Source organism: Tupaia chinensis, unplaced genomic scaffold, assembly GCF_000334495.1.
Source record: "Tupaia chinensis unplaced genomic scaffold, TupChi_1.0 Scaffold000303_1, whole genome shotgun sequence".
Taxonomy (NCBI): domain Eukaryota; kingdom Metazoa; phylum Chordata; class Mammalia; order Scandentia; family Tupaiidae; genus Tupaia; species Tupaia belangeri.
The window spans coordinates 453406-467621 of NW_006159793.1; the positions used below are offsets into that span (position 1 = coordinate 453406).

The window sequence follows — 14216 nt, forward strand, 5'->3', positions numbered from 1 at the left end:
AAAAAATAAATTAAAAAAATAAATTAAAAAAGATATATATATATATATAGTTTTTAGTACTATGAAATACTCTTTTCTCTTATGTTCTTTTCTTCTGGCATTGAGTGCATTAATTACTCAATTTTGCTTTTTTAAAAATTAAACATTTAAATATAAAAATTTTCTTTAATAAACATTATTAAAATGAACTATGACTATTGTGTGAATAAATCCTAAATGCACAATGCTAATGGAAAAAAAGGCCAGTTCCAGAAGGCAGTGTTTTCCATAAATAGATAGATAGATAGATAGATAGATAGAAAGATAGATAGATAGATATAGATAGATAGATGTATACAAAATATATGTGTATAATATATATATATTTATGAAACAGTGTTATATATATAACACTGAAATACAGAAAAATCATAGTACTTTCCTTTTCCAACATGAGGTATGGTCTTCTTCCTTTCTCCCTCCTTTTGAGATTTTGGGCACACGCACCCAGCATGATTCTCAAGCCCCTGTGTCTAAGACTTGAACTGCACAGTTGACCATGTGGGATCCAGCCACTCTAACTGCCATTCCCTAGGCTGGCCCACCATAGTGTTTTTGTTTATGAACAAGTACCTATTTTTAAAATGTATCAGAATAGGACTAAAAAGATACATATACATTTCAAATAGAATTTGTATCTGGGATGGGAAGCAGGATCACAGAGTGCTAGTAAAAAAGAGTAATAAGGTATCTTCAATTGTATAGAAAACTCTCTTATCCCTTAAGAAAACACCCACATAAATACACACATATCAAATATTTTTAGAAGGCATAAAATTTTTTTTCAATAAAGAAAGGGATGATGTTCTGCCATCCTCAAAAACTTTTGAGATCCCTTCACCACATGGAAAAGGTCCTAGGTTCATGTCCAGGGACCTCCTTGGGCATGCCAGCTGAGACTAGGGATGGGCAATGGAAGAAAGGTCTTTTGGGAAGTGCCTGCCTCTCTCACTCTCTTGAAATAAATATAAATAAATAAACAACAAAACATCAAAAAACAAAAACAAAAAAATATGTTGTTGAGATCCTTACAATCACTCTGGCTAAACCTAAATACTGCGTCTATTTGGACTAAAAGTCTGCTGTGAGTTTTAAGAACTGTTTTTCCAGCTGCTATTACTGTGAAAGTAGGGTGTTACTGTTAAAATGTGCGTCATAAATTTGTTTCCTTGGACAAGTATGGTCCTTTTTTCATGTATCAGAAAAGCAGTTTAAATCAAACTCAGAAAAGACTTTCTAAGAATTTTACTTTCAATATACTGACAATTTGGTAAACTCACACACATGCACATACACACACACACACACACACTTTAAAAGGTAATATACCGTGTCCAGCACTAGGAGGTTACCTAAAATAACCCAATCTTCAGCAAGACCTTCAGAAATCTGATAGCAAATGAACATAGGCTAAGAGTGACATCTAGTGGCCATACTATAGACATAGCACATAGGCTTCACTGTCCTGGCTGCTGCTTGTATCCAAGCAATCTGTCATTGCTTTGAGCTCAAAATCCATCCCTCAGTTGCTGTGGTTCAAGGATGTCTACACTCTAGAAAGTGCTTTGAGAGAATACAAAGAACCAGTGACTCTCTTTGTTCTTCCTTCTGTCCTTCCCTGTATCCTGGCTTAGTTTCCCCTTTCCTACCAAATAAATGTGCAATGTGTGCATTGTGTCCCGTGGGCGACCAGGTGAAGGCCAACAGACAACACGGTAGAAATAAGATGAAAGTCTTATTGCTGTCTTATCTGATATGGAGTGTGCTATTCTTCCGTGTGAAATTGTATCCATTGCAACTAATCTAGCTAAATTAATTTAGTAATATTTAGTCACTGTCATTTGGGACAAGGTATGAATTGCAAAAGTCCAAACACCTGCCCCCAATATCCTATTAAAACTGCTTCTCTTGGACCAGCAGTTGGTGTAATGGCTATGTCGCTGGACTCCCATGTAGGTGACCACAGTTCGTGCCCTAGACCCAGTGGCTTCAACTCACGCCAGGCACATGTGTGTGCATGCCCAAGATCCCAAGAGGAGAGTGGAGAAGGAATTTCAGAGTGGTCATCCTCCCTGGGGGGTGATTTCTCTCTTTCTGTCTCTCTGTCTCTCTCTTTCTGGTGAGCACATGCGCCCTATAGCAAACACCTCTCAAAAAAAAATACACTGCTTCTCACAACGATGTCAAGAATAATAATAACTATACTAAGAGCCAATGTATATTGATCATGCACACACACAGAACCAAGCACCATTCTGTCTTATATGTATTAGCGCATTTACACAAGACAATTCCAGTAAGCAAGTATTAATATTAAACAAGTTGAGTACCTCTTAGCCAAAATTCTTGGAAGAAAAAGTGTTTTAAATTATATATATAAACACACACACACACACATATATATGGAAGAAAGGAGATTTGGGAATATTCACATATATGTAATATTCTGTCTTGAGGATGGGACCTATGTCTGAACATGAAATGTATCTAGGTTTCATTTGCATCTCATGCACATAGCCTGAAAGTAATTTTATACAACATTTTTACACTGCAACATTATCCTGTGGCATCATGTCAGTGCTTACAAAGTTTTGGGTTTTGAAACACTTTGGATTTCATATGTTCAGATTAGGAATGTTCAACCTGGAATTACACAAATGAAAAAGTGAGCCATAGAGAAATAAAGTAATTTGGCCAAAGACCTAGAACTAGTGCACTGATAGAGACACGAAATGCATTCACCTGGCCCCAGTATGCCTTCTGGGATGTCTCATTCTGGAAGTCTGTATTCTGGGAAGCTATGCTGTCTCCCAGTGACCTCCCAGTGGCCAGTCCCAAAGGCCTGTCATTGTTGGCCCTGTTTTGCCTCCCTGGGGCCAGCAACAGTATTGACCACCCTCTGGGTCCCCCATGGCCTGTTTCTTCCTCTCGAGTTCCTGTCTCCTCTGCTACATTCTCTCTCCCTCTGCTCTGGAAATTTGGGCAGTCTCCAAGGTTCTTCCCCACTAACCTTATTTTCCATCTCTTCATTCGTTCTCTCATTCCCTAGGACCTCCAGTGAAGAACTAGTTAGATTTAACATCAGGATTCTACGACTCCTGAGACTTGGTGTCCAGCCCTTCCACTCCTGGAGTCCTTCCCCTGCAGTAGGATGAGCGGCTCGGCGCCGTGGTTCTCACTTTGTCTGCCCACTCACCCCAGCTGAGGAACTTTGGTAAGTATCTCTGCCCAGGCCCCTCCCAGGCCAATTAGGTAAAAGCCTTTGGAGTAGAACACAGGTCCATATTGGTAAAGCTCCCAGAATCTTTAACTTTTGGTCAGTTGGTCCTCAGCAATGGTCTCTCCTCCCCATCCCCACTTTCTTTCCTAAGCGCCAGCTTCAGCTTTCTCACCAGCAGCCTGCTTTGTTTCTCCTCTATGGATGAATGTCTCACCACGGCCAGGTTTTGCTTCCTAGAAAAAATTTCTAGTCACATTATGTGTTAGCCTCTCTCAAGGACATTCAACAGCTCCCCATTCTCTGACAAGAGGGAAGGATAAGCCTCTGGGACAGCAATCCCAGTCTTTCACATCATGGTCTCCCTGAGGCTTTCTGACACCCGTGGCCTCCGGGTAGCCTACCTCCCAATGGACACTCGCTTTCCCCTCACTTTCCTACCTGAGGCCTCCATTCTCCATTCGTATTTGTTATACCTGACATCATGTAAAACTTAACTCAAATGTCATGAAAGCTCTCTTAATATCCTTTCACTCCTCCCAAATCCCCATAGCCCTCCACACCTTTCAAGTGGTTCAGTGAGTGTTCTTCCTCGTTTCAGTTATTTTGGTTTCCACATTTCTGCACAGGGAAAATGGCGCTGGCCTCCTCTGTCCATGAACCACATGGCTTATTGAGAGCTTCTGCCCCTCAGAACACGCTCCTCATTAGCTTTTTCCCACAAAGGAAGTCATTCCAGTCTGTGGGTTGGGAGCCTTAGACATTCCTTGGGCCTCATTTTTATAGTGTGAAAAGCTATTGTCTAAATATTGGGAGCCAAGTCTTTACTTCCTCTTGTACTTCCTGGGCCCAGGCTTGCTTGTTTACTTTTTTTTTATTTTAAATTTTGCCAGAATGCACCTACACATGCTGGAGAGAGACAGAGAGACCGAAAAGTAAGAAAGCAGCCCCAGTGAGGGATGGTTACACGGCAATCCCTTCTCCTCCATCTCTCCCTTTGGGGATTCTGGACACACACACACACACACACACACCGCTGGTGTAATTTCCATGCTGCTGGGCCGAGACTTGAACTACCCAGTCAGCCATGTGGGATACAGTCACCTTAACCACCAGGCCAAGGGCTGATCTCCTGGGCCTAGGCCTTCTGCTGTTTCCTATTCCCATGCAGGAAGCCTACCACAGAAAGACTGGGCAATACTCCTCATCTCTTCCCCTCCATGACAGAAAGGCTGGAGCAGGCTGGCCATCAGCTAATGATCGGTCAGACAGATGGGGTTGCTCATCAGAACCAGTCCTCCTGGATTCAAAGCAGAAGAATAAAGATGTGTCCTACTCTCTTAGCCAACTCTGACTTCACACATTTAACTTTTAGCTTGAAGATGAATACGTGAAGACCTCCATGGAAGGGGAACGTCATTCGTCAAGCTGGTGAATCTTGTTATGTGCCCTCCCTTGATAGGGCAGCTCACCAGGAAGGCGTGAGAGACAAGATCCAGGTATCAACATGGCACCCTTCCCACCTAGCATCAGGCCCTCTGGCTTGCGGCTGTGCTTCTCTCCCTGCACACAGGAAGGCCTCCATGACCATATGCTAAAATTAACTGAACTGACTCATTCTGTAATCGTGCCCTCTTCCCTGTGTCAACCTTAGCTGTCATAATGTGTGTCTGTGGCTCCATGTTACCAGTCACCTCCAAAGTTTATCTATAAATCTGCTCAAAGAGAGGGGACCCCTGGGAAAGGCAGCCCCGCTCCAGGATATATTCTGTCATACTCACATTGGAGAATAAGAATCAGGATCTATGTTCCTGGAGGGGACAAAGCCCACTTCTCCTGAGCTCATTGACTTTCCAAGGAACCATCGAAGCCCAGGGATGACAAAGCCAATGATCTCGATGCTTTCCCCCTGGCAGACACTCAGTTCATCCACTTCTTCCTGTTCATAATCCGTCAAGGCTTTACATCGTCCTCTGCCTGTGGGAAACAGCATATGGGTCAGCTAAATAAGGCATAAGCAGTGGGGCCTCCACTACCTTCCAATGTAATACGAATAGGGGTTCCAAGACTGTAAAAAGTCAAGGACCAAGAAAATTTTACCACCACCACCCAAAAATTGGCATGAATAATGCAGAATAACTATGTTTTTCATTTTCCCAAACTGGGACATAAGAAAGAAAAAGAAAGAAAGAGAGAGAGAGGAAGAGAAAGAAATCTACAATCTACTTACACCACTATTTTGTAAATAAATAAATAAATAATTTTTAAAAAGGGTATTTTAACAACATAAGAAAGATATTTTTAGACTAGTAGATATGCCTAAAAGTTGAATAAACATAGCTTATGGAAAAACAAGAAAGCCATTATATTGTCCTGGTTTGTCTGATTTTGCCACTGTCATGTAAACACACTGTCATGACTAGAACGAATCCACAGGCCAGCATGAGAATCATTGTCCCAGAGGATCCCTACATGTCCTTCCAGTATCTTTGGCTACTGTGACTCTCAGTCTCTTCTGTAAGATGGGGACAATAAGAATGCCTGAAACTAGGAAGAGTCAGAGATGAAGTGCACAAGGCCTGGTACCTCGTCAGCCCTCGTTAGCACTGGTAGAGTAAGAAAGTTGCCGATGATGCAGAGGGATCTGAAGACTCTCCTTCTGACTATGGTAGCTGTTCATTTTAAAAAGTTGCCTAGCCAGGATCTAGTAACGACATTTCTATGAGTGTTGCGCTTATAAATACATTTATACCCATTTCCTCAGATCTTCCCAAGACCTCTGAAAGGCTGGCAGGGCAACTATCAGAATCTACTCTTTGTAGATGGGAAAGTGGAGGCACAGAGAGGACATGGGATTTGTCTAAGGAGATTCTTTGTGGAAAAACTGGCTCTAGGCCTAAGTCTTCTGACTGCTGTCTACCCTCTTTCCACTAATCCCGCTCTTGTGGCTTTTATGTACCTCCATTTCCATATTTGTTTTGACTTTTCTGCTAAAACTACCAACTTATTTTTTCTGATATTTTTGGCCATGTTTCTATTGGGTGTTTCTTCAGATTAGAAATTCTCAGTGCTTTGTGGGTTAGTAGGACCAGCCTTGTGTTAAACCTTGTCCATGTGAGAGAAAGTCTCCTGACAGTATCTGAGATTAATTTTATTGTATCATTTTACAAATGAAGCAGCTGCAGCACAGTGAGAGTAGGTGAACTGACCAGTCAAGGAGATGCTGGTTTTAAGTTGTGTGGCCAGAATTTGAAGCTAGAATAGGCTTCAAAGCCATTCTATTCCTTACTACAAATTTATACTACATCAGAAAGTTAAAAATCTTGCTTGTGGCCGATAATTTATTAAATTTGAGGTCTGGGTTCCATAAAAAGTCCTATTTATTTTGTAAGTGTTATTTGGGCTTAGATCTTGTAAAATCACCTTTTGTGCTAGGGGTATATGTCAGAAGTCTGAAGGGGGCTCTCCAGGTGAAGATGAAAGTAAGGTACATTGTGGTATTTTAAAAATATTGGACTTTGTTATCCAGTAGATACATATACACTTATAGATATGCATACATGTACACACACACACAGATAGAAATTACCTGTAATATGTGCATGTGTGTATATATGTGCATGTATATAATTGTACACATGCATATATATTTCATTCTTTTACTCAACATACATTTACTTAGTACCCATTATGTTCCAGGCATTCATACTCTTTCAAGGTAATTTCATATAACTATAAGGAAGATTAGAAAATATTTTGACCAGAACTAGCCCTGCAGCTTAGTGGTTAAGGGAGCTGGATTCCACATGGCTAACCACAGTCCAAGTCCCAGCTCTGGCAGGTTGCATAATATACTGGATACGTATTAGTGCATGTCCCAAATCATGACAGGATGGAAGAATGAAGGAGAAGGGATTGTGGCATGGCCATTCCCCCTTGGTGGTGCTTCTCTCTCTGCCTCTCTCATTTTTCTATCTCTCTGGAAACTGCGGTTCGAGTCCTGGACCTGGAGGCTTGAAACTCAAGCTGGGTGCATGTGCATGTGTGCCCAAAATCCCGAGAGGAAAATGGAGGAAAAGGGATTGTGGCATGGCCATCCCCCCTGAGGGGCAGGGGTGATCTCTTACTTTCTGTCTCTCTATCTCACTCTGGCAAGCACATGTACCCTGTAGCAAAAATCTCTCCAGAAAAAAAAAAAAAAAACAGGCAGTCTGCAGGCTATATTCGACTCACAAACTGTTTAATTTGGTCCACACCAGGCTTTTTTCTTTTTCCAACTATACACTTTTAAATCCTCATCAGTCCTATCATTTCCTAACACCTTCCATCCAGACCCTCCACACATCTGTGTGTCTCACCTATCCCTGTAGGCATTTGCTTCTGTCACCCTGGAGAAAGATATCTCACCTCACAGGCAAGGAAACCCATGTATACAGACATTAACTGACTTCTCTAAATCCAATCAGTAGCAAAAGTAAGATAGAAAGTCACATAAACTGACTCCAAACCTGCAGATAAAATTAAGAGGTACAACCACATTATGTCCCTAACAATACTGTTTTCAACTCGGCCGTACCGATCTGATAGGAGCCTGTCCAATCCCTCTTCCCGGGAAGGCCACAGCTTCCTGGATAATTCTTTAGGAACCATCTGCCAATGAAAACACAGGGTTTGCAAACATAGATTTTTAAAACTTAAGAACAATGAGTAGAACCGTTCATTAGAATGATGCTGATGGTAAGCATTGTTATTTCTCTTATTTTAATGACAGCAAAAATTTATTGAGAAACTACTTTATATCAGGCACTGTGAAGAGGAGAGTTTGGCAGATCTGGGATGTTTTCTGATTATGCACCTAGTCTGTCAATTAAATAATGAACAAGTCATCCTTTAGTCTCCTGTTGGATTCTCTGCCACAGCCAGCTCACCATCCAGGGCCTGGGATATTGTTTTATATTTATTGTTTCACTTTATGTTTGAGTTTACAATATCATCTCGCAGGGATTCTCAAACTTGAATGTGAAAACCACCCCTAAGAGAGGCAGAAGCGGGCCAAGGGGTCTAATTTGTAGTGAAATTCACAAGTGATGCTACACAAGTGGTCCCCAGTCCCTAAATGATAAATACTCCATTGCAGGTGACATGGCACATTTCCTCTTAGGTACAATGTCCATCTGAAATTAGGGCTTTCTCCGATGTCATCAAATTGTGCAAAACTTTACTGTTAAAACAAAAATAATAAGATAAACAGGCCCCCAGATAGCCCTCTCTCTGGGACATTCGTTCACCAACGAATGCCTACGCTATTCCATGGGGCTCTATCTGTTCCAGGACCCTCCTCCCAGCAGGCAGGAGGCTACTCACTGGTGGAAAGGGAGAGGCAGGGGTTCCAGGGCTGACACCAGCACCAGGCCTCGCTGACCAGTCACCAAGGACACGCCTTCCCACTCAGACTCGCCTTCTGCTATCTTCACGGAGATTAACTCATTCTTGCAAAGTGTCAGACACTCTCCTTCCTTCTCAGCTGGCTGAGCCACGGAGCACATGGCTCTGCAGAAGAAGTGGCCTGCAGATAATGAGAAAAGCCCTTTCCAAGGAGTAGCGGGAAATGAAAAGGGGTTATCATGCTGTGTCACATTTCTATCGAGAGCCTGAATACTTTCCTTCCTAGAGACACTATAAGAGGTCCTTGAGATCACGGGAAAAGTAATACCAGACAAAAGAGTCACCAAGAAGGGATTCATTTAAAATAGGTATCGACATTTCATGAGACTGAGACTGATGCTTGTACTTTACCTTGGAAAGAGATGAAATAAGAACTTAGAAAAATGTGTTTCCTAATACAATTTCAGTTAGAATTGGAACCTCATGCTTCATCTTAGAAATAGCAAAGACAGATTATGTTGATTTGGTTGAGCATAATTACTCTAAGATTTGTAATAGCATCATATGAAAGTCTTTTCTTTATTATGACTTCTGCAATACCATCATAAAAAAGAAGCATTTTGCAAAAACATCATATGCAAATTTGGCTCTTTCAATGTGTCTATTGTGTCACGAGGCTTGTGTATCTCAGCTGTTAGCTGGTCAATGGTAACCTAGACAGGAACCTCACTCCTAAATGGATTATGGGATGCTTCAAGGGGTCCTTTAATATCACTCTCCTTGGTTTCACAAAATACTTCAGGTTTTGCAAAATTTGCAGTTTTATTTTGTAATCAAATATTGCATGTTTAGGAAAGTGTTTCTCAATCTTGTTTATTAGAATTACATGGGGATGGGGCCGGCAGGTGGCATGGTGGTTAAGGGTGCTGGCAGCTTGCTTGCTTTCTCTCTCTCTCTCTCTTTCTCTCTCTCTCTCTCTGATCCTCCCTGGTCAAGTTGAAATAAATAAATAAATAAATAAATAAGTAAATAAATAAATAAATAAATAAAGTTAAATAAAGTAATTCAGAAAAAAATAATAATTACATGGGGAAATTTCAGAAAATGCCAATATCTGGGCCTTTACCCCTAGAGATTTATTTGACCTAGCCCTAGCCTGGGCATCTTTTTCACACTCCCTCAGTAGTTCTAATATCAATCATTGAGACTGGCCAACATATTAGGTCACCCGGAAAGTTATGACACGTTTTTCTATGAAAAAAATAAAAGCAAAACTTTCCCGACAACCCAATAACTATGCATGTGATACCTATACTGAACTGAGGAAGATGTCTGGAGTACTACTAAAACAAGAAAGTTTCGTTTGAGAATATTTGCATGTTTGCATTGTTTTTTGCCTTCCTTTGTAACTTAATTACTTCTGATAACACATATCCAGAGAAGACTGGAACTCCACCTCTACCCCATGCTCACCTTCCTGTATCAGGAGCCCCAGGTACATGGTTTCCAGATGCTTGTCATCCACAGACACTTGGACCTCTGTATCATCCACCAATCTGCAGTTGAGCCAGTACTTATGATCAAAGAGGAGATGCTCCAGACACATGGACACATAGCCTGAGAAGTGAAGCCAGCGAGATCGCTGAACAAATGGCTCTGCCCTTAGCTAAGCACAGAAGACAGTAAGCAAGCTCCCTCCCTTGGTCCTCAGACCTTGATCCCCAACCTGCCATTGAACTGGAATGGGGGGTAGCTAGAACTGATTCTTTTCAGCATCTGTTGGGAAATGTATATCGTTTTTAAATTGTATTTGACATTTTCAACATATTGTGGGTCTCTGTAAATGCATAATAAGATAGATGACCAAAGCCAGCCAGCCCAGGACTCAGACAACACAGGTGGTCACAGGAGATCCAGTCACCCTAACCACCACATCACTGCTGGCCAAACTCTGGGGGTTCTTAGTCCTCCCTTAATGTTCTTCTGACCCAAGGTTCATATTCCTGTCTCCCTAATGACGCCATGGCTGAGGAGGTTCTCCATGGCCCATAGGCGTCAGGATTTGCTTCAGCATCCCTGCTCTAATCCTGCCTTCATCCAAGGCGCTGGAAGCTCTCACTTGCTAAGAGCAAACTAAAAATTATATACATTATAAAATGCTAATGATTATGTTTAGTATTTTAAACATGCAAATGGACATGAATTATTTGTATTAAAATTATGCTTGTTTTTTTATTTTTTAAATGAATTATTTTTATTTAACTTTATCTATTTTAACTTGACCAGAGAGGGACGGAGTGAGAGAGAGAAGGAAAGTGAGAAAACAAATCACCAGGTCTGGGACTCAAACCAAGGTTGGTCATGTGGGAGTCCAGTGCCCCCAACCACCACACCACATGCGAGACCTCCAAAATTATGCTTGTTTTGTATCTCCCTCTTTTTTATGATGCCAAAAACAGGCTCTTTTCATCCTGACTCTCTGCTGTGCTGACATAGGCTTTGTGTCCTTCTGCAATTGCACTCCTTGAGTATTTAAGTATGTGCAAATCACCTGGGAATCTTACTAAAACACAGGTGCTGATTCAGTGGGTCGGGATGGAGCCTGAGGTTCTGCTTTTCTAACAGGTCCTGTATGATCCTGATGCAGCTGTTCCACAGAGCACCGTTTGAATAGTGAGGGCCTCTACTGGGCCCAGAAGGAGGAGTATAGTGTGGAGGGCAGAAAACCACCAAGAGGGCCAGCCAGGTGGCATGGTGATTGGGACAACTGGATCCCATATGGCTGGCTTTGCAGTTCAAGTCCTGGACCTGGCAGTTTGGACAGCACTGGTACCCTGAGAGGACAGTAAAGGAGAGGGGACTGTGGCAGAATGGTGCTTTTTCTCTCTCTGATGAATGTGCACAGTCTATAGCAAACGAAAGAAGAAAATCACTAAAACTGTAGAGAAGTTGCACCTTCCATCCACAAGCCATCTTGACCCTTCTCCCCTGTACAACGTCTCTTCCAAGGATGCCTGAATGGAGCCCCACATTTTCTAGGAAATGTAAAATGTACATCAAGTCAGGCAGCTTCTGGCTTTGCTTGACTTTGCTTTGTTTCAGTAACTTCTCTATGATGAGTTGTTCTGCCTGAGCGAAGGTTAAAAGATGAACCTTTCTCATCACAATGGTACTGACACTGTTCCAATTTCCTTCTTTAACTTCGAGAAAAAATTGCAGACTGAGGTTGGGATAAGCAATTAATTCCCTGTCACTTTTTTTTTTTTTTTTAGTATTACCAGAGGGCATTTGCACTCACCAGAGGGAGATAGAAAGATAGAGGAAGATAGAGTGGGAGAGGGAGAAAGTACCTCCCAGTGGGGTGTGGTCACACCACAATGCCTTCTCTTCCATTTCTCCCTCCTTTCAGGATTTTGAGCATGCATGCCCACATGTCCAGCATGTTTTTCTCAAGCTTTTGGGGCCAGAATTCAAACTACACAGTCAGTCTGTAGGATCCAGCTCCCTTAACCGCCAGGCCACTGCTCGGCCACCCCCACAATCATCTCCTCCTTCTACTCTTTTCCAAATACATGGCATAAAGCATCTGGAACATTACAACTTACCCCTTTGGTCAGCTACTTTGACCTTACTCAAAAACATGCCTTTTAAATTCCTTTTAAGAAGAAACCCATCAACTTCACATCATCTCAGCACTTTGAATTTAGGACATAACCAACAACAGTTTCCCAATTGACCTGGTTATCTAATAAAGAAAGTTCTCCCTGGGCACAAAGAGATAAACTTTCCACAAGACATTTGAGAGTAATAATGTTTGCTTTAGATTTTGTCCTAGGCAGCTTGTAATAGTTCAGAATTTATCCACTCCTTTAAGCGATCGATCTGTATTAATTGTTGGAATCAGACCAATGTCTTAATATCAACACCTACAAATTGGCTGAGAAGTGGGTCCCTGTCCACCTGCCTGCTATGTGCCATACCTAAATTCAGGTAGGTGGAGAATTTCCAGATTTCCTCCATGGTCTTGAAGGTGATGAGGAACTGGGCCTTCTGGGACTGGATACTCACCAATCTTGCCGAGAGATCCTGCATAAAGAAAACAACGAGACAGCCTGGGATGACTGGAATATCCATTTGATAAGCTCATGTGTGGGCAAAATGCTCTGTATGAACTTCATGACTGTCACGTTGATACTCCGTCAACACAAAGAAAGGTAAGCAGAAACAACTTATGTTCATCAATAGGAGAATGCTTAAAAGGGAGTGAGGTTCATCCATTCAGTGGAAAATTACAGTAATACACAGCCATAGAAAAGAACAAAGAAGTTCTTGGTGTACTGATACAGGCTCCAAATATAACACAGCTAATGGAACGAGCAACAGCGAACAGAAACTAGGGTGCAGCACTCTGTGCAGAGAATGCTACCTTTTGGGTTAAAAAAAAATGTGTGTGGGAGGGTGGAAGATGATTCACAGAAGGCAGTTTGGAAGCTAATTTGATTGTGAATCTCTGTCTAATAATTATTTTCATAGAGCTGCCAAACAGAAAAACTAAATCCCACAAAAATCAAAATCATTCCTAATCCTTTTTCCTAGACTTCCTCAATGTGAATTTGCCTTTGTGTATTAACTTTGAATCTTTCTTCCTATGGGTGAGTTGCTATGTAACTATATTTATACTAATAGAATCATGTTACATAAATTATTTTGCAATCTTCAGTCATTGCTAAAAAGTATTTTGTAAACCATTCCCCATGTCATTAATTAGACCACATTGTTTTTATTGGTTACATATGCTAATTACTTCTTATGCCTTTATACGTGGATTATCTTATATTTTTAATATATTAAGTGTTACCATGATAAACATGTTTATATCTAAATCTTTGTGCACATCCTTAATTATTAGAACACAAGTCATTCCAAGAAGTGGCTATTTCCCCTGGGGAGTGATTTCTTACTTTCCGTCTCTCTCTGTCTTTCTGGCGAGCGCATGTGCCCTATAGCAAAAACCTCTCCAAAAAAAAAAAGACTTGGGGCTGGCAGGTGGCATGACAGTTAAGGCACTAGACTCCTACATGACCGACCATGGTTCAAGTCCTGGGCCTGGTGGTTTGCTTTCTCACTCTCCCTTTCTCTCTTTCTCTCTCTCTCTCTCTCTCTCTCTCTCTCTCTCTCTCTCTGGTCAAGTTGAAGAATAACCATTAATAAAAAAAAAAAATAGCCTTAGTGGTTACCAGGAGCCAGGAAGAGGGAATAATGGGAAGTTAATTGTTTAATGAGCACAGAGCTTGAGTTTGAGATAATGACAAAATTCCAGAGATGGATAGGTTGTGAACATACTTAATGCCATAGCTGAATTGTACACTTAAAAATTATTAAAATGGAAAATTTTATGTTTATTTTGTATCACAGTTTTAAAAATTAAATAAAGATGTACCTCATTAGAAAAATGGCACACTTAATGAAGTAGGTATTTTTCATTTTATTTTTTAGGTTTTTGCCGTAGGTCATTTGTGTTCACTGATGAGAGTAACAGAGAGATAAAAAGTGATAAATCACCCCCAGATGTGGC

At 41.3% G+C, this 14216-nt stretch overlaps 1 protein-coding gene across 2 annotated transcripts in view; it reads right to left on the minus strand.

The window, feature by feature from the left end:
• The window catches only part of SH3TC2 (SH3 domain and tetratricopeptide repeats 2), a 68826-nt gene that overhangs the window by 38084 nt on the left and 16526 nt on the right, over positions 1-14216 (minus strand). The window contains exons 4-8 of one of the 2 annotated variants that reach the window (XM_014588736.2): positions 12622-12727; positions 10115-10258; positions 8621-8843; positions 7833-7906; positions 5038-5233 (exon numbers count right to left, since the gene is read on the minus strand). In XM_014588736.2, coding sequence (XP_014444222.1) covers positions 5038-5233; positions 7833-7906; positions 8621-8843; positions 10115-10258; positions 12622-12727 — 743 coding nt within the window. The remainder of the gene's footprint in view (positions 1-5037; positions 5234-7832; positions 7907-8620; positions 8844-10114; positions 10259-12621; positions 12728-14216) is intronic. The other variant, XM_006150858.2, reaches the window with a different exon arrangement.